Consider the following 27,631-nt stretch of genomic DNA (forward strand, 5'->3'; position numbering starts at 1 on the left):
AGGAAGGAAAGCAGCACACAGCGGCAACAGACGCAACCAACTGCAATGAACTATGGGGGGGTTATAAAAAATAATATTTGCATGATAACTGCTGTTCGTCGATAAATACGTTACAATAGGGAATACGAGTTAATTTGCCTTGCATTTGTGTAATGTGATCAGTGAATACGAGGCTTTAAAAACTTTAACTCCATCTAACAATGGACTGGCTCAGACCTCCGCACCCCCTGTTCTCCCGGTTAGCGTCGCTGCTTAGCTACCTTGAGTACAACAAATAAACACGCTAAAATACACTTACTGCAACTAGATCCGTAAAAGAAACTGTTTGTCTTTAAAAAATAAAACGAGTGTAGGAGTTGCCATAAAAAGGGACTGTCACTGAAACTCGTTTATGAGCCGAAGGAGAAGGGCTTCCACCGGCTGCAGTGTCTACCTTCAACCAGCAGGTGTCAGGAGAAAACACTTTATTCTCCCCAGTACACTTGGTTGAGGAGTGGAGGGTCACAGGTAAATAGGCTATGTGTTGTAAAATCTTTAATCTTTTGTTTAATCTGCGTTTAATCTGAGTCCCCCAACTTTATGGAAATACTAAAATCACTGACAATTTTTGTGTATGTCGTCTTTAAACATGATGTCTACAGTATGACACCAGTTTAGAATCACATAGCCTACAGTATATGTTTTGTATATAACTAAACTACCAAACTACCATCAGTTTTGAAACGTGTACATTTACCTAGTACAAATTTGACATAGGCCTACTACTTCTATTTTTCCTGGGTATTTCCATTTAATATGCTACTTTATACTACGACTCCACTACATTTAAAATGGCAATATTGTACATTATACTCGTCTACAATTTAATAAAGCTGTAGTTACTTTGCTTATTATGATTTTGTGTACAAAATATAGTATCCAAACCCAAAAGTATACCTAAAGCAGTTAAGATTAGCTTCACATTGACCAACATTAAAATACTGCTTACACTGTGATGCATCAGCAAAAGTAATCTAATACATTCATTATATAGCACTGACAGCCTCTAACTTGCCTAATGACTACTTTTACTTTTTTACAATTTTACTTGCCATTATTCCCATATGCACCTGTACTTTTAAATAAGATTATTAATGCAGAACATGTAATAGACTAGTATTCTTTACATTTTGGACACTTATTTACTTTTGTAAAGATCTAAATACTTATAGTATTACGTTGTATGACATCTTTAAGAATGAAAGCATAATCCTTTCACACAACTTTGTAAGTTCTAAATATATTTTACATATTTACATATTGTTATATGGGATAAATTGGAGGTGGGGCTGTAATATGTATGTAAGTTATGTTATGATGACTGCAGACTACAGGTCATAATTTATATTCCTTTTTAATTTACAACTAGCCTACTTGTACTTGTACTAAATCACTGAAGGAAAGACAATATTCACATTTTTATTAATTGTATATACATATAAACACAGTGACAGTTGTCAGATTGTTTTTCGATGTTGTATCATGACAGAAAGAAAAAAAATAATGGATGTAGTAGTCCTCCATGCAGGTGACTCTTCATGCACTGTAACTTTCACTCTCCTGTACTGACATCAGTGATTGTTTTCCGGCTTCTTGCTGTGGGATGCTAAAGGACCTCTCTTCCTCTCCAAAGGGGAGTTTAGAGTCAACCTGCATCAAATCTGTGGGCGTGACAGAAGGTGTCCCGCAAGACCCGTTAATATTGAAAGTGATGTTGACGTTGACATGGGGACTGGTGGTCACTGGACTGAGGACCTGTGGGCTGGTGGGCTGAGAGGAGGACTGTGTGGGAATGCTGGGCTGGGGGGGGTGACTGGCTCTGAGTTGGAAAGTAAAGGCCTGGGCTTCGACAGAGCAGAGTGAAGATTGTAAAGAGATACGGTGGATTGCAAAGGACCGATGGACTCCTGGCTGCTGCAGCCGTCTGTTTGGGCTAAAGTTTCAGTATTGTTACAGTACTGACTGTGGCCACTGCAGGCTTTCCCATTCTGCAGCAGACACTGTTGTTCTGGTGAGCTTTCTGTGAAGGAAGTCAGCTGTGTTTTCACCAAATAACCCTGATTGGTCTGCATTAGAAAGACATAAAAAGGTTGATTCTCAGTATTCTGTATGGTACAACTATATTTAAAGGTATTCAAGAAGAAAAGCCAAGGAAGACTCACTTCATCACCACTGTCACAATTCCCATTTGCATCTACTTTAGGATGAAATCTTGCAGCATCTGGGTAAAAAAGCAGAGTGAATGTTGAGTAAGGTAGTGAAAATATGACACAAACAGTTCCTGATAAAGATGTTGAGAAATATAGGTCATTATCATTCTGTATTTCAAGTTGAAGATAAATATAACATAAATACAATCATAGCTTTTCCACAAAACAAGGACGCGATTCATGCACTTTTTTCTCAGGATTGCAGTTACCTTTCTTCCAGACTGGTTTATAAAGGGCCAGCAGAATGATAGCGATGAAAAGAATGAATACAATGACACCGGCAAAGACTGCAGCTAACAGAGAGGTAAACACAGACACAACACAGAGGCAGAATGAAACACTGATTAGACCTCACAGTTTTCTCAGTATGACATGCTTAGAAGCACAGAATAATTTACCGTACCCAGTGTACTGTCAGATACTGTGCTTGGTGGTGGGGTTTTTGTTGAATAGTTGAATACCACCTCTGAAACAGATGGGCTGATAGACAGTGTGGGGTCTGTCGGTCCTCGTGGAGCCTTGTCTGATGTTTCTAATACTGTGCTCATCACTGTACTTGCGGTTGTAAACACAGTCTTAGTGTGAGGCTCTTTAGTTGAGGTTTGAGGCTGTGTGATGGATATTAAAACCTCAGGTTCACACACTGTGTCCGAGGCAGCGTCACCTTTTTCAACAACAGCCCTCCCATGACAGCTGGAGAGAAACAGAGGGAGAGAGAGAGGTCAAAGATCTGAGCTCCAAACAGCTGTGTCCAGATGTGACTATGCTTCACTCACTTTGTATGAGGCCGACAGGGGTCCGTGGAGGAGGTTGAGTCAGAGAATGTTCCGTTGGGGCACCGTTCACACCTCACATTTGAGTTTTTTGTCCCTGAGAACAACACCCAGATGTGTTGCCATTTACTAACATTTCACTATCAGACATCACAATTCATTTGAAGTGTATGCTACATACTGTATATGTAACATGTTATACTTTGGATTAAACTAATAATTAAGTTTGACAGTGTATGTGGTTTATATAGACCATAGAGACAGATGTTAGTAACCACTATTATGATGGACCTGATATAGTTATTACAATAAAAACATTGGTGGATTGATAGGCAATGGGAAATGTGTCTTGTTAATTGACCATTGCAACATTTATACTGGAGTCCATACATACAAACTGTAATTCTGTTCTTGACAGATTGACAATTTGATTTGCAATGATTATAATTGAACCTCACAAAAACTAGATATTTTTATGCCTACATTTTAAAACAAAATATTGAAGTATTACATGGTAAACACACAAACAGTGACATTTGAAAAATAGCAGTTGCTGTACCTGGCGCAGACACTCCATAACCAGTTTTGCACGGCTTGTACTTGTTACATGCTGTGCAGTACGAGTCATCAAATCCCATGATGCAATACATTCCAGGCTGGCACACACACTTGGACATTGTGGTAGAGGAGCAGCTCTGGCCATCCTGCAGACCTTTGGCTGATTGTATGTAAAAAAAATAAAAAAAATAAAGTTATAATGTTTTGCTTACAGGGGCAGTTATGTGTTAAAAAAATTAACAAAACAAATTATTTCAACAAGTTGCTTTACAGAGATTTACAGTGAAGCCACTGACTTTCTTTGCATTTGGTACAGGATAAGCAGTTTCGAGCGTAGTTCCAGTTCTCCATGTACTGGCCTGTTGAGCATTGTTCACACACAGTCTCAGTAGTTTCGGAGCATTCTTGTTTCAACCGCTGTCCTGTTAGAATATATACATGAATGAATCCACGTTAGTCACTTTAAATGCATTTTATAACAGCACATTGTAACTCCAAAAAATCCCACTAACGGACACAAATGTAAAGATTAAAATATATATTTCACATTATACATCATGCATTCTCATTGTACATCATAGTACCATGCGGTTATCTTGGTTTGACTTTGTTTACTGTAAAATATATCATCACATCTGCAAAACAGTGTTCATCACAGTCAAAAAATAAAATGGTGATACATACTTGTTTGTACGACAGAATTCTGGCTTACATGTTTTTTATGTCTTGGGAGGTTTTTATTCATAAAATGCACTGCCATTAAATACTTACAAATTTCTTTTAATAATGCAATTAGTAGTGTCAATTAAGAGATTGTGGCTGTGCAATTTAGTACAGACATTTTACAGCTAAAAAGCATTCAAATAAGCACTTGATGCTACACTTACTCACTGCATGGTAGAGAAGTGGGATGCAAAACAATTAACACCACACTGAGTGGGAGAGATGTGGTCAGCAGGCACATTGACACACGATCAAATTACTGCATGAGCACATGGCCCAAATCAAGACTGGGAAGGTGTGGGGGAGATGAAAATGCTTCCAAGGAAATTTCACAATGAGAATGTGTCGATACTAACGTAGATACATTTGACAATGTTTCTGCATTCCTGCTCTTCATGAGCTGCAACATATCACTGAAGTCATAAAGTTAAGTGTTTTGATACTTTTACAGTATTTATATAGCACCTCCACCTGCTTTATAATTAAAAAAAAAACATGGTATCTCACTTTTAACAAGATGGGACCTTTATTAGAAGTAGAAGTCAATAAACACTATTTAACACTTAATCCACATACATACATACAGCCCATATCAGGCTTACCAATCAGAGCAGACCGAGTTTTTTTTTCGGGAGAGGGGCTTAAAAAGACAGACGCTAAAACTGAGCATTTTAGTGAATAGAGGTATATTCAGACAGACAGTATGTGAAGATAATGTGTAAACATGTTATAGTAATGTGTAAACATGTTATAGTAGAAACCCCAAATACAAGTATGAACCTTAAAATGATAGCTCTAATCTAAAGTCAATAAAGTGACACAAATAGCAACACTTGCTGGGAAATCCCCAATAGGGTAAAAGGAATTCAACCATCATTAATTCAATTATTTACACCTATGCATTTCCCACTGTAACATGTCAAAATGCCTACTGTGAAAGAAATGCCCATTACAGTGCAGACAGAAGTTCAGCATGAAAATGTTTACATAGAGAGAGCAATGCAGCAGCAGTTTTCTGCCCTAAGCTTATCATTAGCATGCCTGGCTGACTTAATTCCAAGGCCAAGGAGCACTTTAACTAACTACAGGTTACACTAAAAACCTAAACAGCCCTGTTCACGATTAGCATATTCACCGTGTAGTATTTCCCAACGCTGTGGCACAGTAGCTGATCTTGGAAGCTAAATGCTAACATCAGTGGCTCTGTCCTGCTTTTATTGAATTTGGGGAAGTTTAAACTCTCCAACAACAATATCCAAGATAGCATTACATTTGCCAAACACATTGGTTAGTCCTCATCCTAAAAGCCTTCCTCACATTCAGTGATAATATATATAATATACTGTATGAAAATACAAACAAGTATGTTAGCTTAGCAGCCACACAGGGCTATGTCTGAACAAAATAATAAGTCATACATTACATTTTTCCTTATCAAACTAGGAAACTAATAATACTAGGACAAAAAATGCTGTTTCTTTATTTTCATGTTTTCTACATGGTTCATAACTGGTGAGGATGCTTTTAGCACTCTATCATGTATGAAGCCATTAAAGATATGTGATATTTCTGCATTAAAATGTCTAAAAACGACTACACTTATATATTTTTAGTTGTGGACTCACATCCCAAATGTTTCCAACAATGTTTGAACCCAGAGAAATCTGAAATTTTAATCAACGACATGGAGGTTGTCGTTTGGTCGCCTGTCAATGGCTTCATATGAACTTTGACCCTTCTAGTTGCTTTAACTTCCGTTAAAACACGGCAAACAGCAGATGATACTGTACGTTCGAGAGTAATCGTAAATCATACAGCGTCAATGAATTATACTCAGTAACAGTAATACAGAATTTCTTTCTGCCACACATCATTATTTTCATTAATTACATGCCACTTGTGACACAGTAATACAGTAGAGACCTAATTTATTGATATGATATTTCAACATCGATCAAGCTTACTACAATGTGCTACGTTGACTAGGTGCTCATGCTAATGCTTGGTGGTTAAACCATATGGTAACGTTATAAGGTTACAACAACGTTCATCATGCTCACACACGCTCACACATGCTGTCTTTGTAAGTAAGTATGTATGTAAAGTAAGTCTCCCAGCGACATTTTACACTTAAAAAATAAACCTTTCAGTTGGTGGACAAATGATGTATGAGCAGCACTGTTTTGTAATTTCTGTAGTGCAATTTCTCATTACTTATCTGTACAAATACCAATTGTGTTTAAAATAAGCTAATATCAGAGAATATATTTGTGTGGCTGACTTATCAGTCTAGCTCTACTTTAAACAAATAATTTTGCTCAAGTGAATAGTGTACAAAAATTGACTCGCTTCATGTTTTTCTCTCAGGATGAAACAAGGAAACTGATGTGTTAAGCTACAGTAGGTGCTGTTCACACCTCCACGCCCAAGCTTCTACCAATATTTCACGACCTATCAAATAACTTTTATTTTGCACTGAGACAGCTTTGTCTTTCAGCACGCTATGTACCAGTGCATTGGTAAGAGTATGTGTGTATTATTTAAGAAAATTTAACAATTGCAGTCAGACTGCACTTACCAGGTGGACATTTCTTGCAGCACAGGTTAGAGCCATCTAACAGGTACTCTGTTGTTGAGTTGAGACAGTTTCCATCTGAGTCTGCATGATAGGGCTGAGAGCAGACCTATGGGAAAGAGAGACAATACTTAAGAGCAACTCATTTTGTGCTGTTTGATGAGGATAGTGAAGAACATAAGTCTTTTCTCGTAATGCTCTGACAATGAGCTGCATTTAGGCTGGAGGGCCTCGAGCTTCAAGGTAAATTTAGTCATTTTGAAATTATGTGGGAAATATTTACAGCCCACTTGTATATCACCCATTTACATTTTTTTCTTGAAATGCACCTGCTCTGAGGTCAACCAATCAGTAAGTATAGTCAATTTAAAATCAACAATTTAGTCACTAGCCAGCACTAGAAACAGGTATGTCGACCAATGACTGGTTTGGTTTTTCACCCTTTTAAACTGGAGCTTAACGTAGCGCCAGACCACCTGCACCTACATTTTCACCTATACAGTGTCTCTTCCTCTCTGTGGGGCTCTCCAAAATCTTCTGGTTTAGAGCACTGTACATGCAGCTTCTTTCACCGCCTATAAAACGTGAGGCATATTGGTCGGGCTCTGGGTGCCTACTCTTGACGTTGCTAAGCTAGTCAAGCAACCGTAAAACAAACTAACCATATCATTAACATCTAACATCTCCATGTAACAGCTCAGTTAGCTATATTCTTATCATTGAAAATGTTCGGAAGCAGAGAAAAAAAATGCCGTTTGGGGGTGCATCCCATTGATGTAATAAACCTATCCTGACATGTAATGTGCCCGTTTTTGATTTTTAAACAGTATTTTGAAAGTATTTCTCATGTCACTGAAACCACTTAAGGTGAATATTGTTTTTTGGATGTTATTTTATTCCGGTGCTCCGGAACACACTCTGGTGCACAGTAGGGATCGACCAATACTGGTTTTTCAAGGCCGATACAGATTAATGAATTAACTTTATCGGTTATGAGGCAAATAAAACCAACCAAACGAGAGAAAACATACATCAAAGCCTGTTGCACAACATTGCACACCGTTCCGAGGAAACATGTTGTTCAACCAGGAAACCGAAGCAAAACGGTGCTCACCGTTTTGAGATGGAACTAGCCTCTGCTCTTATCCTAGCTCTCTGAAGCTGTGTGCAGCATGGAGCTTCCTGGAGCCCGCCGGTAGACAATTACCTTATATTTTTAGGTTTATAAAATTTACCCAAATTCACAAATATGTGATATTACTATAGATGGCAAGATCTGCCTCTGTTAAAGATAGAGATGTTGGTATCGGCACCGATACTGCCTAAAACGCTGTTATCGGTATCGGGAAGTACTGGAGTTTATGCACCGATCCGATACCACGTAATAAAGCCCTAAAGAAAATCTACGTCAAAGTAGTTTATTTATGTTCTTTTTCCGTTATAACTGACTATCAAACTGCATACTAAAAGAACGTTCTGTGGCATTCATGTTTCACAAAGAGTTTAACCTGAGCCAGACCGACAACAAAGATAGAAATAATATCACATCCACACAGGGATAGTAGTATACAGTTCTTAAAACATAATAAAATATATGACACACTGGTATCGGATCGGTACTCGGTATTGGCCGATACGCAAGTTCAGGTATTGGAATCGGTATCGGAAAGCAAAAAATGGTATCGGACCATCTCTAGTTAAAGATTGGACCAGCCATCTCCAAACCGCTGCAAACACAGCTGCAGCCGTGATATCTCAAGACTGATATTTATGAAAGAAAGGAAAGATACCGGCTGTTTGCTTGTTCTTCGTCACGTGACATGCTGTGTGCATTGCTGTGTCCCAAAAGTTGAACTTCGTTTATCTTAAGGTGCAGTAGCCAACGCGCCCTGAAAAATAGGTGCTTGCGGCAATGCTCTCTTGTTTGAGCGCGCCTCCTGTTTATTCCGTAATGTTATAAACATTCACGTTTTTTATTTTATTTTTTAACAGGACACAAACCCCGGTCTCCTGGGTGAAAGCATGGCTGTTATACATCCATGGGTGAAAGTCCTGTGTTTGTTTGGCGCTCTTATACTTCCTGTTTGCGCCTGTCTTAGGTATTACGGCCAATAAGTACAATAAATCGTAAATATGGGCCTGATTGCTGATTGTACGAATGACTTATGAAGTTGTTATTTTGGGGAAGCTCACTCTCTCCCTCACACATATCAAATTTTTATAAATACAGCTACTAGAACCACTGTATTGCTAAAAGGTCATGATTACTGATACACCTGTGCTGTGCATAAGAGTTGAAAGTCTCTCACCACAGTGCCCTCCAATGACAAACAGAAGTTAGAATATGCTGACAGAAGCAGTGCATTTCTTGTATTACAGGAAACAGAGGCGGAAAGCTAGAAGCCCTCGGTTCCAATGCACAGACTTCATCTGTGGTGTGACCACTGGTAGCACGGGATGTGATGATCATAAAGATAAACTTCTGTGAAGCTCCACAGCTTATTGAAAAGAACAAGCTGTTTTTCCTTTTTGCTCCTGGCTGCATTCCTAAACTCGTGTAACAGGAATGCAGACAGAAGTACTAAGGGTTGCTTCATTACATAGCTTGGTATCTTAACAATGAGATATTCAGTCTGAAATTGCATCAGATGCCAAGGAATCAAAACCAAATATACATAGAAGTTCCCAGTACTACTTTCTACTGTAATGTAATGTAACATTGTCACACAGCGCAAAACTGGCATTGATACATAAAATAAATGATACATTCTTCTTTTGTTGACTCCATGGCAGGTGACAAAGTTAGAAAGATGTGAAAAGATCAAATGTATTAATTTACATTTCAGACATCGTTTATCAACATCATTTTACAAATTTTCAAATGCTGATTTTGAAAGTACTCTGTGCGTATAACTTCACATTCCCTTGAACTAATCCAAGAAAGTGAAATTTAAACCAACAGTTCACAATGTGTTTCAGCAGCATGTTGATCAACAGAAGAATTCGGATGCTGGCGGATATCCAATCTGTCCAGAGTCCATGATAAACACAGCAAACATGCATTATAGACTTACAGTCAGACACAAAGCCTACTGTACCTTGGTAGTTTGGGAATTCAGTAGAACCAGCAGTACAAGTATGTCCTTCATCGCCTCTTTATAGCAAATACTAGACTGTAGAGGATACAGCCAACGGTGTGTGCACTGTACTGATCATTGTCTAAAGGTGGGCCAGCAGTCCGTGCGAACAAGAGTAATTTCCTTGAACTGAACTGAGGAAGGAAATGAGAAGGCAGGTTCTAACCTACATTCACTGATCTGACATGAATAAGCATTAATTATGAGGTTATACAGAGTTTAGATGAAGTTAAACAATAATGCTGTACTTCCAAATGTATATATATTTTTTATATTTATATACTATATATTTTTTTACCTGCAGCTGATTAGAGGAAAATTCAGTGTCTGTAAAAAGAATGCAATTGGAAGTTTTCATGTTTTATTGGTTTACAACATGAAATCAAAATAGATGTGTGCCTTTTTTCGAAAACAGAAAACCTCCACAAAGTAATTTTAATTATTTACCTGTTTGCATAAGTATTCACACCCTTTAACGGGACACACCTACATCATCACTGGTGCAGCCAGTTGGTTTTAGTAGTTGTATAATTAATTACTGAAATGGAGATGACCTGTGCAAGAGATTTCTATCTGGAAGGTCCAACTTTCGGTGATATCATTGCAAAACCTACTGTACAGTATACATAAATCATTTTATTTCAAGACCAATGAGATGGTCACACTACAGTAATCAAAAATACAAAGCCCCTACATTAAGTTATTTTCTCATTCCATCATTCATGAATTAACTTGAATAGTATGATGGCTGCAGAAAAATGAAATCATGTGAAAAAGAGTTAACTTGCTATGCTGCTCCATGTGTGACTGTGTAGGAAATAAGCAGCACTGACTTTTTTGGCAAAAAAAGAAAAGAAAATGATGTCACTACCTAAACAGGAAGTGGTCTAACTTAGATTTTCTCTTTTTGTTTATATACAGACAAGTCTAGATGCAGTACAGTCCCACAATTTGAATCAGGATATAGATATCATTCACAAAGTGTTTTTTAAAGAATGTGTGGGGGTTTCTTCCCTGTGACAGGATATTGTAGCTGATACATGCAGTTTCACATTCATGATTACAGAAACCACCCTATAACCAGAGGTTAGCCCAGGTTGGCATTGCTGAAGTGTCACTGAGCAAGGCACTGAAGCTCTACATCATCTCCACTTTACACTTTGACCTCCCTGTGGACACGTGGGAATAAAGGCTTTATTGCACTCTGCCCACTACTGACTACTGTGGTCAAAACACGTCTTCTCATAATTCAGCTGCAGTAATGTACATGTCGTGCCTAGTTTAATGCCCCTACTGTATGCCTCGCTCTATTCCTGTGTTAGGCGTTGACATTTCACAATAAGTTTCCCCTCCCACATCTTCAACATTTCTCTGGTACTCAAGTACACCGGTAGCAGACCTGTTGTCCATTGTGGTATTGTTATGTTTTGTATGTTACTTTCATCATGTAATTCTGAGGTGTTATTTTAATGGCATAGGCCTATCTTTAGTGTTTAACTGGGTTGGTTGCTACAGCATAAATGTGATCAGCAGAAGTGAAACCTTCAACAACAACAACAAACATCATGTTTGGCCTACTTTCAGGTTTTGGTGCACTGATCTTGTGTACTGTATGCTACTGCTGAGTAATTTCCAAAAGTACTGCATAATAGTTAAGATTTTTATATGACAGACTTTATTTTTTGCTGAAGTCACATTAAATTCGTATTGCATGGTAATGTAGTGCAGATGTTTCAGTCTGATGATATCTGTACTGAACTAAAAAATATAACAGCAGGCATGATGTTCTAAGTGATGTCTCATTGGTCTTAAGTAAGCAAGTTTCAAATCCTGTTAATTTCTATACTGTGTGAAATCGAAACCAATGGCTGCCTGAAGGTAGAACAATACATGATTTTAATCTAAAACAGTACAGCGTGCTTTGAAAAATTTGTGGTATTATTCATGAAAAAAAAACATGAAGAAAAGACAGGTATAATCATTATCTGCCGATTCAAGTATTTACCAATGAAGTAAATCACCGGTTTTCATCTCTCTTTGATAAATACCAATCACCTCTTACCTTTCTGAAAATACATTGCTGTCTGAAAAGGTAATGTAAGCCCTACTTCAGCATCTGATCACTGCTGAGTCTTCAGTGTTGGATTATAGATAATCAAAATCAGTTCTGAACCAGTTAATACTAGTATTGATCTTAGATATCTCAGTAGGATGTTGTGGTTTCAAGTCAACTAGTGTCACTGCAACTCATAATCGCTGTCCTATAAAAATGAACAAAGCAAAAGCATGCCATATGGAGATTTAAAGATATGACGATTTAATGAACTTCAGACGCATCACTTCCCTTCAAAACTGCTTGTGGTAACAAATGTAGCTCACAAAGCCTCATTTCACACAAAGCGTTGTCATGTCACAGCATCCCAGTTCTAAGATGATCAACAGATAACAGCATACGGAGGACACTTGGCTTTGAACAAGCGGTTTTGGTTACAACATCAAAGTATTGCAGCTTCAACACAACAGGACAACAGAACAAATCATATATTCCTGTTGAACTTTAATCACAACAAAAAAAATAAAATTATATTTTCTTTGAGTTCAGTCCATTGGTAATGTGTGTTGCTTTCATTCAATGCACATTGACACATTTTGTTTATACTATCTTGCTTCTTCAAATGTTTTAGCCTGCAGGACAAAAAAGTAAAAAAAACTGGTGATTGCTACAGTATCTGGAATTAAGTATAGGGGGGGTTGTGGTTTTCCGTGAATTGCACCCAGCTTCAGAGTTTCTACAGTGTTTTCTGTCCTGCAGTCAGGAAGTGTCAAAGGAAGTTAAAAACAGAAGTATGCATGGACCTGGGAGCCAAAGCAAACAGCTGGAAAGGGCAACAGAGATGATTCAAAATGACTTCCTTAATGTTGTGAAATGTACAAAGCAAACTCAAATGTAACCTCCGCTATGCGATTCTAAAACAGCCTAAACTGTGGCATAACATGAGCTCTTGCTTCACATCCACAAGGCTGCTGACAGTCACATGTGGAGTCTAAATCTGTCTAAACTTTTTTTTCAGATCAGAACAAATAAAATGCAACTCCTGCCAACATGAAATATGCTGCTCTGTAGATGATTCCCATTTCATTTAACTGGCATGTTATTAATCACAAAAAATAAATAGAATGTTCTTGAAAACAAATTATCTCATGTTTCAAATTAGTCTATTTAAGAACAGACAGTTACAAATGTTCATGTATTCTCTTTTGAGATCACTGTTCATATTGAAAAATCAAATGTTGACACAGATATAGCAGAGATATTACAGAAAAACATTAACACAGAAATACAATACAGAGACTTAAAACCAGAGGAAAAAACTAAAAGGAAATAATTTTGGGTGGTGTCAAATGGCTAACAGAAACTGCTATAATCACTTGAAAGTAGACTGATTGTTTGTTAGTGCAAAGGGTAAAATGTGCTTCCTAGTTTTTTTTTGGAGGAGAAGTGCTGGAAGTTGTGAGGAGCCAAGCGAGACACATCAGAGATCGGCGCCGAGATCTGGTTGCTGGACACTTTGTGTGCAGAGAGATCCTGAAAAACATTAAAACCAACATATGAGAAACATTATTCAATAACAATAAAAACTGCATTGTATTTAGATAGGCCAGGTTGCTATTGTGCATGCTGGTTCACTGGAAAAGCTTACTGGGAAACTTAATGGAACTGAGCCATCGTTAATGTTGTTAGTTCTACATGTGCTTTTGCTACTACGACAAGTCAAAATGTCTGCTGTCTATTGTGGTGACCCACAATATAGAGACATTTACTGGAGACTGCAGCTCCTTTAAGTAGGGCGCTCACTGGGACGAGGGGGCGCTGTTGGGACACTATTTCAGGCTATGTCTGGTTTATGAGCGGGTTGCTGGAAACCTGGAAGTGTAACCTGAAGCTGTAAGCTGTGGATAAAAAGTGGGAGTAAACAGACAACTGAATTTAACTTCTCCGTCTCGTTTGTTCCGTACTCCCACATTGATATTTTAGTTTGAGATACAGTAGGAAGCCTGCAGTGTGTCACCTCCAGTTCCTTGTTGTGCGACCCGGTGGAGCTCTTCATATTCAGAATGCTCCGCAGATCGAGGCTGCTGGGTGGCGGCAGCGTTATCTGACCTGTGTTCGACCAGCCGGAGAGACAGTGCTGCACAAGACCAGAGAGATACATGAAGATGATACAATTTTAAACTAAACAGAGGTGTTAACACAATATGTAAAGACCAGAGAGGGCAAGTGGCACAGCTTAGTGGTCATAAATTGTCATGCAGTGGCGTCCCTTACTCACCGATGGTAACCCCAAACTATCAGAAGGGTCAAAACTGCACCGCCGATGAGCCTTGTACTTGTAAGGTGGCAGGAGGGTGGAGCGAGGGATGCTGACCCTGACAAATAAAACAAAAAAGAAAGCTCATGAGACAGTAGACACACTGCTACAGTGGTAAAATGTGGTGATTTGAAAATAACTTGAAGAAAACGGATTGTTGATTGTAAGAGTTATCTCTTAAAAACATTAACAAATAAAATTTGTGAAAGGATTTGCATTGATTTTGAAGTACTACCCAACCTCTTTCTGCAGGAATTCTCAAACATTTTCATGACATGGACCCTCAACAAATTGTAGGCCACAGACACAATTTTGCATCATTAATCACTTATATTACTTTTTATATAATATAATAATGCATTACTCATTCTCAAAAAGGGTAAGGGTGACTCCTGGGATTCCCTAAAGCCACCTACATATGATCCGCTCTGCTCTGGCTGTGCCATTGTTTTCTTATGGGGAGAGCGGTGGAGACAATTTAGAGGAAGCGCTACTATTGGCGTGGCGCACCGCCGAGCGCTGCGCTCAAAGTTCAAATTATTTCAACTTTTGGCACAACTAAAGTCAGAATCAATGATCACGTATATCTGCGCTGTGCTTTTGCCTCTGTGCCTGCACTATGCTCTGCGCCCTACCTCGCGGTTTTACATCAGTTCATGTGTAGGCGGCTTAAGGATGCCTGATCCCAGAGCCTTCGTACATACCCACTTCTACTGAAGGTAACATTATTTGACAGCAACATTCACAGACATACAAGTAAAGCCGGGAACAGGAATTGTTTCAGACTGTAGTACGTAAACAAGGACAAATAACACAGTATAAAAAGGTCTCAGCTTTACCCAAGGGCTCCCATGCCTTCTGGATTAAACAAGCAGGGACAAAGTATATAAAATTAAAAATGTCTTTCACCTGGTGCCAAAAAGTGCTCCGTTGTTCCTAAGTGTTCATAAAAGGCAGTTAAAGTGCACGTCATCATTACCTGATGAGAGCCGGTTCAGCAGTAGTGTGAGGGTGCGAGGATTTGTGTTCTTTGCACACCGGGCAGCACTCTTGAGAGTGAAGTGGGACAGGGAACAGTCTGCTGTTAATCCTGTAAGAGAACGTACCTGAACAAAAGGTGAGCAAGCAGAGGTGAGAATTACTTCAGCCATCATGAAAAGAAAAATGAGAGTAGCCTTTAAATAAATAACCCTTCTTACATTGATGAGTATTTGTGTTAGCCACTGGACCGTCCTTATCTGTTAGCAGCGGCAGGACTGAATGGTTCTCCTCAGGAAATCTATCAAGGAGAGATAATTAATCGTAATGTAATGAAGCCGTCATCAATCACAGGTAAACCTGGCTGACACACACAATCAGTCGCAAGTGCAATCAAGTGTGAAGCACTTACTCCGCTTGTGGGCTGTGGACACACTTGTCTTTATTTAGCGATCGAAACATGTGCAGGTCATTGAAGAACTCATCAGAGCGCTCTATCAAGGAGTCCTCAGCATCCAAGACTCCTTGTAGAAAACAAACATCATCCGTTAGGCCTTCATTAGATGATTATGTGTATAAGAAAGACACAGGTAAACAGAGATACCAATAAGGCATACCTGCTATCCAGTCATACCCAAGTAAAGGCTGCAAATGATGCCTGTCTGAGGAAGATCTCTCTTCACATTCATCAGACTGAAATGTGACTTGACGCTGCACCTCCCTCTACAAAAACAAACAAGTAATGCAGTTAGTAAAATGTAAGTTTTACACAGACAAATGTTAAATCTAATATTTACCAAATCATCTCCTACTGCATATTTCCTTACTAGTTGGATACACCCCCAACCATGGTCTGACAAATGACCAATGTGTATGTGAGTGACCAGCAGTGTCAGTGAGGAAAATATAGGAGATAATAACAAAAATATTGGGACTTTTGGACACAGTGTTTGGCTTAAAAGCAGCTGAATTACTGTATGTTGAAAACGTTCTGAGACAGCTGATACATTTTATTATTCTTCTCTCAAGGTGTAAACCACGGCTGAGTTTCCAGGGACATGGCAGTGAGTACCTTTTCAGTTGGAGATGAATTATTCCTTTAAAAAACAACCAGTTTTAACAATGCTGGAGATAACTTAGATTAAGGTCTGGGTAGTGCTGATCTACTCATCATTGTACAAGTAACTATTTAAAAAATAGAAACAAACTTGAGTAGACTGCCCATGGTACTTATTTCTTACCTGTTCTTTGCTGTGATTTACTAGACAGGACTTGGTGCTGACTGGCCCCGTGTCCTGCAACCTGCTGTGAACAAGAGCATGTCTGTTGCTGTCTTTGAAAGGGCCCGATGGTGTTGTATGTTCAGCAGTCTCTCTGTGTTTGGAGGTCAAAAATGGTATTGGAATAGTGCCCTGGAGGCCTGTTTGTCGTTCACATGTATCTGCTGGAGACACGGAGGAACAGATTTATTCAATGACTTTTATTTGTCATCTGCAAACGACAGGTTTGCAGTATAATTTTTGTGATAAGAAACACAAAAAAATATATAATTCCAAATTGTATTAATCACCACACACAAAACGCATCCATCATCTTACAATGTGACCAAAGTTTCATACTTAGACAGCTATCTCCATTTCAACTAGCGTTAAGCTTTAGCTAGCTAGCTAACGTTAACGTTACTCCATCCGCTGAGATAACAGTTGTCAGCTCCGGAAAAAGCTAGTATTAAGAGTTAACTAACGTTAGTTAACGTTACCGTTTACAAAGTAGCTAATTTACTGTTGGATTAACGTTACATTTAGCTACTAATTTGATTACAAAACAACTGACAAAATATATCGCTTTGTGTCTGATGTGCTGTCTGTATAGCTCAAGCATGTCAAAATAGTTTCAATTGTTTTTTTTCTTCTAGTTTCTAGAAACACCAGTCTCATCAGGTAGCTAGCTAGGTAGCTAACGTTAGCTAGCTAGTTAGCTAGCTATCTGCTGACTTCTCTCGTGACTTTGGCTTAATGTAAACAAACATTTCATTACCAGCAAATCTCACGGTAGGTTTGGAGAGGGCGGCCCGGGCAGGACCTCGGTCTCCACCAGTCAGGGTCAGGATCTCTGCTCGGTCTGTCCTCGCCTCAGCCTCGTCCTCTCTCTCCCTCTTGCGGCTCTGACTGCAGCCGCTCAGCCGCTCCAGTTTTTCTCTCTGCTGCTTCAGCTGGTTCAACAAAACTTTGTTACGCTCTCGTAAAATATCCATTCGGTCCGTGGATGACATTTTTCTTAAATGTATACCACGTTAAATTTACGTTTATGCAACTGAGGATGAAACAAACCGACTTCAGACCATGGATGCTTCAGACTCTTTTGTGATTTATTTTAAACCAGACGCTACCATAACAACAAGTTGACAACAATGAATTGATTGGCTGTAAACCTTCTACCCATCATGCCTTGCAACCGTCCAAGGTTTTTTCTTAAAGTGACAGCCACACATTTGTTTTTGTTTTTGTTTTTGTACAGCCTATGGATTTAAGCCATAAACCAAAAGAGTGCTACGGCCTGCTGGGAAAGGGAAACAACCTATGGAGACAACACAAAAATCAACTTTTGGCTGGAAAGGAGATACAGCAGTAACCCTTGTGTTGTCTTCCCGTCAACCTTGAAAAAAAAACACGCCGACGCCGTTTTTGTTTTTCCAAGGTTTTAAATTGTTACATTTTTCTTCTACACATTTTCAGCGCTTATTTCTACGTCCCATATTTTCTGATATAAAACAAAAATTGAAAACGGGTCAGTGTGACCCGAAGTAATAAAACAAGGCACTGAGGTCATATTCTTTTTAGTTCCTTCCTGTTCATAAAGGATTTCTTGGTAATTAAAGAGTGGACAAACTAGCCAAACACATTCTTTAAATAAAGAAAAATAGACGAATTAGCAATAATTTGTCTCTCAAAATCATTAGGAAAGGGCATTGTATGGAAGGAAATCAAGAGTGGCACCAGCATAGGATTGGGAGATAAGAGGAAGACATTCCATTCAACATATAGCGGGTATTGTGAGAAAGAAGAGAGTAGCCTAAATATAAAGGAGAAGACGATCCTGAATACATGAAGAATTGGGCACAGTAATCTGAACAGCAAACTTCGCAATATAGGGAAGCATCCAACTGTTTTTGTGATCATTGCCAGGTGTCAGAAACTGTAGAGTGTGTGCTTGTCAGAGAGACAGAACTAGTGAAAGAAAAAGATAAAGGACATGAACCAAAAAGATTAAGGCTAACAGGAGTAAATAAGAACCTAGCCTACTGGAGTGTGGTGGAAGTGGACAAGGCAGAAGATGCTCAGCTTCCTAATGAGAACAGGAGGAACATCTGACAGACTGGACACTGTGAGTTAATAACTCCAGAAGATGGCAGTAGTGCAACATGGATGCAAGCTGCCGTTAAACCAGAAGAAGAAAACAAGTAGGTTAAAAGGGTTTTATTTAAATATTAAAATAAAACAGGTTTAATATCCAGAATAGAACTTCTTAATAAAGTTGTTCTATGTTTTTATTTATTTATTGTTTTTATTTTATTTATATATTATTATTTCAGTGTAAAGTCATGATGTTACACGCTCCGGTACAGTAGGTGGCGGCATGCACCTTAAACGTTGGTTTGTAGCCCGTTAATAAAACTAAATAAGAAGAAGAAGAAGAAGAAGAAGAAGAAGAAGAAGAAGAAGAAGAAGAAAAACAAGAAGAAGAAAGTAGTAACGTAGTTGTTTGCCTTGGTTTAGACCGTTAAGACATTTGAATCCGCAAACTCCTTCGAGTTGTTGAGAATTCTGTCCAGGCAAAGCAGTAGCTAGTAGCAAATAGCATTTTTTGGTGGCGGTAGTATACGTCGCCGCCATATTGGACCGGGCTACGTCTCAGACGATTATAACGTTTGTCTGGAAAAGAGATGCCTGACTCGTGTGCAGCTTGGGGCTGTAAAAACCGTCGAACAGCCCAATCCAGATCTCTGGGAATTACCTTTCACAAGTAAGACTGAAGAGTTGTTTTTGGTTGTATTTGTCCATTATAACAATATGTTGAGCGCTAACTAGTTGACCGCCAGACATAGACTAATAATAGCTTAAGTATATACCGCATTGGCCGCTGCTGAGCGAGACGTCGACGCGGCCGCCACATTGGTATGGGGAGCCGTGCCTCCAATGTACGTGTGTCTTTCGAGACAGGAGGCCTATGCACAATTAAAATCATAATTGCTCGCGGAATTTTCAAGCGATTTGGGTTGTTACAAATGCCAGACATGTATTTATGATACAGGATACACCAAAATATCTTATACTATTATAGATAGTAGGCGGTTTTAAGCCTTAATATAATTAAAAACAGGTGAGTTGTATAAAAAAAAAATCACCCCTCGTCCTAGTTATCATGAAGTGTGAAATTAGCTATAGAGACCACAACTGTTTTTAGTACTAGGCTGTAAACATGTTTATTTCTGCTGAGAAGTTGTTTTTTTTTAACATGGGGCTCTATGAGGATTGACCTACAGTCAGAGTTAATGCAGGGGAGCCTCCAAATTATTGTTAATTTTTAAAAAGTTTTTTTTTCAAAAGTTAAAAAGTTTTAACAAGAATCCAACATATTATTAGCAAATATAAATCCCCACTGATTACTGGCCTATATGTAAGGTAGTCACTAAGGCCATCCACAGATACAGTTAATCCTAAGGATTCACTATGCCACATGTATGTTTAACATTAAAACATGATTTATAAAATCATGCCAACAATTATTAGACAATTTGAATAGCTTAGTATTCTATGCAACAAATGTTATGTATAAAGGCTTTAGGCCGCCCTACAAGTTATTGTAGGCCCAGTTTAATATGCAACTTCATTTTATACAACATATGTAGTAGGGGTCCCTGCTCCATCTCTCTTTCAGTTAAGGGGTCCTTTGCTTAAAATTCCCCCTGTTTTTTTTTTTTGTTTTTGTTTTTACTTGTCTCAAGTGGCCACTTGCGGAACTGCATTCCAGCCCCGGAGCTGCAGCTTCAATAACATACATGACAAACATAATTTTCATCATCTTACTGATATATTACGTAAATAAAAAATACTTTACCTGACATAAGCTAGCGTTAGCTTAATTTAGTATCAGGACAGTCACATAACTTTTTGTTATCTTAAAAAAGAAGGATTACCTTTACCTCTTTTGAAGTAGGCTATCAAATTCAACACATTCATTACTGTAGAATATTGTAAAAAAAATGTCTTCTGTGAAATGGTATTCCATGTTGCTTAGATTTGGCATTTATTTCGCATGAACATCCGAAAGCAGCACAAAAGATTTGTATGACAAACTACTCATTTCGGCTGAGCAACTTACATATTAGCTTACTAGCTGACTTTTCTCACACTTTGAAGGTTTCCCAAAGCGAAAGAGGTGAGGAGGCAGTGGGAAATAGCTGTAAGAAGGAAAGGTTTTTCCGCCAGTCGGTCCTCCGTGCTCTGCAGTGAGCATTTCAAGCTGCATGACTTTGACAGCACAGGACAGACTGTCAGGATTAGAGATGGAGCTAAACCATCTGTCTTCAATTTCCCGAAACATCTACAAAGAGTAAGTGTATCACTAGATTATAAGGATTTCATAGCTAGTCAATGACACCCCTTGATGAAAATGTTTTCTTCGTCATTGTTCTTATTGAATGTTTAGGAATCAATGATGTATTGTGTAATACATTGTGTGGTACTTAAACCTAGTTTTAAGTGTTTTTTTCCCTTCCACTTTAGCCAGTGGCAACCAGGACAACAAAAACCTCAAGGAAGGCTGAAGAGAAGCTGTCAGTGGACTCTTCTCCGCTTTTGAAAGAGACTGAACCTCTCATCGTTGTGAGTATTTGAACTGGCTATTCTCCAAACAGCTGTAAGCATCATGGCCCTGGTCATTTTCAAACCTGGAAGTCCGTCAGAGTTGGGGGTGCTGAGAGAAAGTCAGTTTATAATGACGTCATACTAAATTTGGATGGTTTTTGCATTAATTGGAATAGCTAGGATAATTTTTATTTAATACTTATTAGCAACATTTTACACTAATTTCAGAACGTTTTACACTACAACAGACCGCTAACGTGAACACCAATGTGTATGTCGAAGCAGCCACAGTAACTACTCAGTCAACAACACAGAACTACTGTATAGCAGAGATGTGACCCATAACCAGGTTTTCATAGTTTACAGGGCTGTTCAGTGACGTGTATGTTGCACATGCTAAGCAAAAATTGGTCTGTGCGTTGAATGAAATTGCCGCAGTAGCACCCTTGGGATACTGCTTTGCGCCGCGTTGGTGTGAGACAGAGCTGCTTGTTTGTGTGAGGTGAGGGTTTGTGTGTGAGTTGAATCGACAGCACATCACTATTGTAGTTGGAGTCTATTGCGCGATAGTAAAACGCCGTCTGGATGCAGGTGTGCATATTAGCCATACATTTCCTATGTCAGCCTGGTTGTCTTTAAATTCAGAACCGGATTAGAATTGAGTATTTTAAATATAACTAGGCTAAGTGTTGTTTGAAGAGCAGCAACATTAAAGTTTACAACAGCATAATCTCTTTATAAACTCATTACTATCTCACTGGAAACATTTTAAAATGGCAATAATATAAATAGTAATATTTCCAACATCAAAATACTGAGTGAAGTTTAGAAAGAGTCAAGATTCAAGGGATATATTTGTCACAGACATTCATCCTGTCCTCTGTCCTCCCTCTGCTGAGGCGAATCAGGTACTCACACCTTCACCACCAAGGTCGATGACGTCATTGACGTGCATCATAATTAGCCATGTGGCTTTACAGCTGAAAGAGAGAGGAGGGGCTGGTTAGTCTCAGCCAGGCCCCCAAGAAGTGGGTTGGGCTTTGAAGCCAGTTTGACATAGGCCAAATGGTGGAATTACAACTTTTGGGTCCATCACGTGATGCCGTGGGGCCCAAAAATACTTTGTTCCCATAGATTTACATGTAAATCAGTGGATACTTTAAGAGCGTCACAACAACCCCTCCGAAATGACTCATTTCACCATCAGAATTTGATCCATTCGATCTGATAACATTTCGAAAGTCTAAAAGAGCTGCACCATCAAATCTATTTAGGAGGTGCTGCAGCACCCCTTCTTCCCATGGCCCTGGCTGTGGAATTGAGGGCCGATGAGATTAAGAATGTACATTGTACTAGCTATGCACCAGACAGTTTTGACTTTAAGTGATGCGATATAAACATAAATCATAACATGTTCATCCTTCTTTTTACTAGGACCACTCCTATGCATTGCCTTCATCTCCCACTGATCTTAAGGCCAGACTCAGTGAAGCCTTGGCTAGGGTGGAGAGTCTGGAGCGGGAGATGAGGAATGTGAAGGACCGAGAACGGAGGGCAAAGAAGATGGTGCATGGTCTTCTGGAAGATCTGAGGAGGAATCACCAATCCCCCTGTTTTGTAAAAATAAAGCATAAATTGTACAGGTCAAAACGTAAAAACTTGCACATCAGGTAGAGCCTAGAGCTTTTTGTTGTTGTTATGAATGAGGTTCTTTTTTTTTTTTTTTACTTCTACCAAAATCTTTGTTTTCTGGATGTCTTGCGGAGGGAGGACATAAATGCTGTAAGAAGCACAGCATCAGTCTGTTGTGGTAAATATAATATGTAATATTTCTGCATTAAAATGTCTAAAATAGACTACCCATGGTATATATATTTGTATAGTGTACTCTAATCCTAGGTAATGATTGACATGTGGAATATATTGTAATATTGTGTCTTTAGCTGCTGGCTAATGTTAGCTTGCTTGCTCGCTAACCGTTCAGCTACCACCTCAAATAAAATCTAAGTAGTTATTTGGGAAACACTGCAGCTATTCGATTAGAATGACATTAGTAAACGATAATGAATGTAACGTAAAAAAAACCTTTAATAGATGAACTCGTCCGTGAACAGATGCATTTTAATCTGCAACGGTGGTACACGATGAAGGTAACTCCCATGAGCCCATGCAACTTCACAGTGTCATCAAAAGTCTGTTTAAATTATAGCCTGTAAAAAATATATTTGTAATTATATTTTACAGTCCATGGTTTTGATTGAGAGACTCCTAATGGCAGAAAATTACATCAATCAACATTTATTTATATAGCACTTTACAGCAACCAGCAGGTATCTAAAGTGCTTCACATCAGAAACCAAGAATAAAACAACATATACAATAAAAAGAATGAAACATAGAAAACGGTAAAATCAGAAAAGGTTACATAGAAACAGAGGCCTGTACTACGAATCCAGATCAACATGCCCTGGATTTCTTTCAGTTATTCGGCTTCACTAACCCGAACAACCGTGGTCCCGCATAAGCTGCGTCACGACGCTGGTTAACAGCTAGTTCAATCAACTCAGGGTTTCCCAATCCAGCAGCGCGCGCGTTCACATAAAAGAGGCAGTGTTTGCGCACCACGACCAATCGCAAACATCTACCAGAGACGCATATTTTAAACAAGAAAAGCAAACTATAATTCTACATAAATATGAAGAACACAAACACGTTTTACGGGCAAAATGCAGGAAGGAAAGCTGGCAAAAAAAGCTGACGCTGTTTACGTCGTGTACGTAAATCACAACACTTATCCTATCAATATCACTTCCAGTGGTGTAGTCTACGTGATAGTAAGCTCCAGGATTTCTATATAGGCTACCCACTTAAAAATGCCCAATGACACGTAACAACATAGGCTACTTTCCATTATATTTTTGATAAATTCTGAATTGTCATCCGTGCTTTTTTCTTAACATCTATAGGCTGAATAAAGATATTTTTTTTTAACCGTAAATTGGTGCATTAAAGTGTATCGGAATGCAGGAAATGAAGTCGTTGATGCTTAAAACTTTCCTGGGGGAGGACACCCAGGCCCTCCCACTATGATATGCCCCAGTGCTCGAATTATCTTTTTGCCTTTAAGGGGGTCTCTCTATCTCATAAAAAAAAAAGTTGGCACACCCTGCACATAGCCTAACAAGGTTATACAATTAAATAGCCTAGGCGCGAGTGGCGCTTTTGCGCAGTATATGCGCACAGTAGGCCTAGGCTCTAACTTGACACACGTACACAACAGACAAGGAGATTTTTTTTTTTTTTTACAGAAATGGATTCCTTTTAATTAATTTCAACATATTATTGATTGTAATAGTCCAGATTTCATTTCAATTTCGCAATTAAATAAAACGTAACTCATTTGAACCAGACCACCGTCTCAGATATCCTCAGTGTCATAATGCATGTAGTCTTTAACTTATACACAGGGAAAATGCACTAACTGGCAGAAATGAATAAAGCCATTGCACAGCCAAACTATGTTCTAGTCTTATAATGTACACGTAGTGATAACAACACCTGGGTGTTCAGTCATCTCGTGTGTTGAACCGTGGAAATAAATAGACGAACAATTTTGGAATTTGCACTGAGATGTTGTCAGGTAGCCTATTCACTGAATATTCCGCCATCAGAGATTGCATTGTATTGCTGACAGGTGTTTCAAAATATCTGGGAACTTTTCCGGAGCTCTGAATGGCAGAGGACAGCTACAGATTTATTTAAGATGTATTGGTGGTAGGCATATTTACCTCAAAAGCACATTAAGCTAAAAGCAAGGTGACTTCTTCGGACTTGCGAGTGCTGTCAAATCGATCGTAGCCTATGAGGTTTGCTCATATAGCCTAGTGGTGTGGTGGTGAAGTGCAGTCATGCTGCGTTCATGAGCGTAGGGTAGGCTCAGGTCTACGTCCCGTAGCAGCCTATTTTTTATATTTTAATGTAACGTCTTTAATGGCAAGACACCGCACAGGGATGGATAATGAGCGTTGTTTAAGATTAAATTACAATGCCACATATGGCAGACACCTTCAGATATGAGAGACCCCCTCAGATCTTTGACTTTGTTGCTTTCATGGGAGCCAATCCTCACTCTATGGGAGCTCGGCTCCCACGTAATTCAAGCACTGATATGCCCCCTTTCTCCCCCAAAGGCAGATTCTGGCCAATATACAGTAGGCTACAGTACACCCACTATAATAGTATACATTAGACTACACTGGTCACTTCCCCATCAGTCAGGCACAAGATCTGACCATAATTACACTTGCTTTCCATGAACTGTCGTTGCTTTAGCCTTTTATTTCAGTTGAAACCCTGGCAGTGGGAAGCGATCGTGAGAGAAAATAAAAAATATCAAAACATAATTCTAACCGATGTGCATATTGGCAACACACGGCTGAAGAAGCCGACAAATAGCCTATACGTAATTCTCTCCGCTTAAAAATCTAAATCTTTCATAAAGATACCCATCAGTGAATGTTAACGGGGTTGTCGGTCTCTAAATGTTTTAACTTTTATGAGCGCACCCCCCCCCCTCTCTCTCTCTCTCTCTCTGCGCGCCGAGCTCCACCTGATCTTCTAAGAACGGTGACGCCGTTATCAACCGAGTATTGATTGGTCAGTAGGCGGTGCTTTAACACCGGTTGATCTCTAATCTCCAACATAACCTGCTCCCGACCAGGTTAGGTGTTCAGCATAAGTTACCACGGCGATTGAACCCGATAAAAACCCTGGGTTGAACCTGAAGTTAGCTCGTTAACGCCAAATCTTGCTTCGTAGTACAGGCCTCTGGAGAAGGAAATTGTCACACCACTACTACGTATTAAAAGCCATTCTAAACAAATAGGTTTTGAGTTTGGACCTAAAAAGAGCTACATCTGTAATCGTCCGAATATGAGGGGGTAACTTGTTTCAGAGTCTCGGGGCAGCAACTGCAAAAGCCTGATCACCCCACCGTTTATACCTTGACCTTGGGACTTCTAAAACCAGTTGATTTGAAGACCGCAACATATATTGTACATTTAATATATGCTGCTTTTTTCCCATCAATATGCATATCTGTTTTTATTCCTGCTGTTAACCCCAAAACAACAAAAAATGCACTACAGTAATGCACTACTGTTTTTGTTTTTTTCTTGTGTAGTATAAAGGGACTACAACTCTATTTAGTTGTGCAATCCTATGTTGTACAATGACAATAAATGAACCTTGAATCTTGCAATATTTGGAGTATAATTGCACAATATACACATTTATTATACAGTATATATACCTACACACACACACACGTCTATGATTTAAAGTGCTCATATTATGGTTTTTGGCTTTCCCCCTTTCTTTTATTGTGTTATATATCTGTTTGTGCACGTTATAGGTTTACAAAGTGAAAAAGCCCAAAGTCCACCCCAAAGGGACTTACCATGTCCAACAGAAAACACTGTTCACAAACTGCTCCAAACAGCTCTATTGTAGTCCAGCCTTTACTTCAGTGACGAACGTGCGTCACTTTGTAACACACGTTATAATGCTCGCATAGCTGCTAGCATGGCACTCCCTCATACTCTGCAACTGACAAGCTAGCAGTGCTTGCTGCACATGTGCGCCTCTCAACAAAGATGGAACAGAAGCGCGATGCCTTACTCTGTAGCTAAAACAGAGAGCTCAACACACAGGGTGAAAAGAGGAGCTGCAGCAATGTGCAGTACAACAAAAAGATGGTGTTTTCTGAAAATTAAACCATATAAACCTATTCTGAGACAACCTCTAAATACAATTATGAACCTGAAAATGAGCATAATATGAGCACTTTAAGACATGTTGTTGAACAACAGATGGGGCTATTTACCTAAAGTGACATTGGGAGAGACACTGGACACAGTTGATGGTGGTCAAAACAGATAATGCAGAATAGTTAATAACATGGTTCAAGAAGTACCAAAATCCTTAAGTAAAAGTAGAAATACCACAATGAAAATCATACTTTATTAAAGCACACGTCTGGTGACATATTTTTCTCGTTGTCTTCAAATCCCAACATTGAGTTGAGAGTATCGCCTGTGTGGCCAAACCCTAATAGGCCTAGTTAAAACACAGCAAGGAAAATATGTTTTCAGTAGGAGCCAATGGGCTTGGGACTGAGTGCCACATACACTAATGGAATTTGTTGACAATAACAAAAACATAGTATATTGACATCCTTATCCTTTAATGCTAAAGGTAAGGTGTCAAAGTCACATACACATACTGAACATATTATTTCAGATGATCATACATTTTGTAATAAAATCTGTATCTGCAGAATAAACAACATGCCGCTGTAAAAGAAAAGCAGTGTCAAAAGTAGGCTACAGTATTTTCCTCCT

General features: G+C 38.9%; 3 protein-coding genes across 7 annotated transcripts; 1 reads left to right on the forward strand and 2 right to left on the reverse strand.

Moving 5' to 3' along the window:
* Nucleotides 1-1,522: 1,522 nt before the first annotated feature.
* Nucleotides 1,523-10,077, reverse strand: tnfrsf1b (tumor necrosis factor receptor superfamily, member 1B). Its single transcript, XM_078248797.1, is given in 10 exon segments — nucleotides 1,523-1,845; nucleotides 1,848-2,105; nucleotides 2,202-2,260; nucleotides 2,459-2,542; nucleotides 2,653-2,942; nucleotides 3,026-3,119; nucleotides 3,582-3,740; nucleotides 3,877-4,002; nucleotides 6,882-6,987; nucleotides 9,977-10,077. Coding segments are annotated over 10 exon segments (1,497 nt in total). The 5' UTR covers nucleotides 10,028-10,077; the 3' UTR covers nucleotides 1,523-1,575.
* Nucleotides 10,078-12,309: 2,232 nt separating this feature from the next.
* Nucleotides 12,310-17,757, reverse strand: miip (migration and invasion inhibitory protein). 5 transcript variants are annotated; one of them, XM_078248799.1, is made up of 9 exons: nucleotides 17,401-17,757; nucleotides 16,605-16,804; nucleotides 15,981-16,086; nucleotides 15,776-15,887; nucleotides 15,585-15,664; nucleotides 15,365-15,491; nucleotides 14,347-14,443; nucleotides 14,086-14,205; nucleotides 12,310-13,601 (listed from the first exon to the last, which is right to left on the reverse strand). In XM_078248799.1, exons 1-9 carry the CDS (start codon nucleotides 17,633-17,635, stop codon nucleotides 13,467-13,469), a joined length of 1,212 nt encoding a protein of 403 aa, XP_078104925.1. In that variant the 5' UTR covers nucleotides 17,636-17,757; the 3' UTR covers nucleotides 12,310-13,466. The 5 variants fall into 5 exon arrangements, with proteins under 5 accessions (XP_078104925.1, XP_078104924.1, XP_078104926.1 ...); XM_078248798.1 differs by having other exon boundaries at nucleotides 16,605-16,807; nucleotides 17,401-17,756; XM_078248800.1 differs by lacking the exon at nucleotides 17,401-17,757 and adding an exon at nucleotides 16,962-17,364 and having other exon boundaries at nucleotides 16,605-16,807.
* A 1,289-nt stretch (nucleotides 17,758-19,046) lies between these two features.
* On the forward strand, nucleotides 19,047-23,086 carry LOC144517023 (THAP domain-containing protein 6). Its single transcript, XM_078248804.1, has 4 exons — nucleotides 19,047-19,386; nucleotides 20,784-20,976; nucleotides 21,150-21,248; nucleotides 22,665-23,086. Exons 1-4 carry the CDS (start codon nucleotides 19,307-19,309, stop codon nucleotides 22,902-22,904), a joined length of 612 nt encoding a protein of 203 aa, XP_078104930.1. The 5' UTR covers nucleotides 19,047-19,306; the 3' UTR covers nucleotides 22,905-23,086.
* The last annotated feature ends 4,545 nt before the right edge of the window (nucleotides 23,087-27,631 follow it).

The sequence above is a fragment of the Sander vitreus genome, chromosome 4 (assembly GCF_031162955.1).
Source record: "Sander vitreus isolate 19-12246 chromosome 4, sanVit1, whole genome shotgun sequence".
NCBI classification, from domain to species: domain Eukaryota; kingdom Metazoa; phylum Chordata; class Actinopteri; order Perciformes; family Percidae; genus Sander; species Sander vitreus.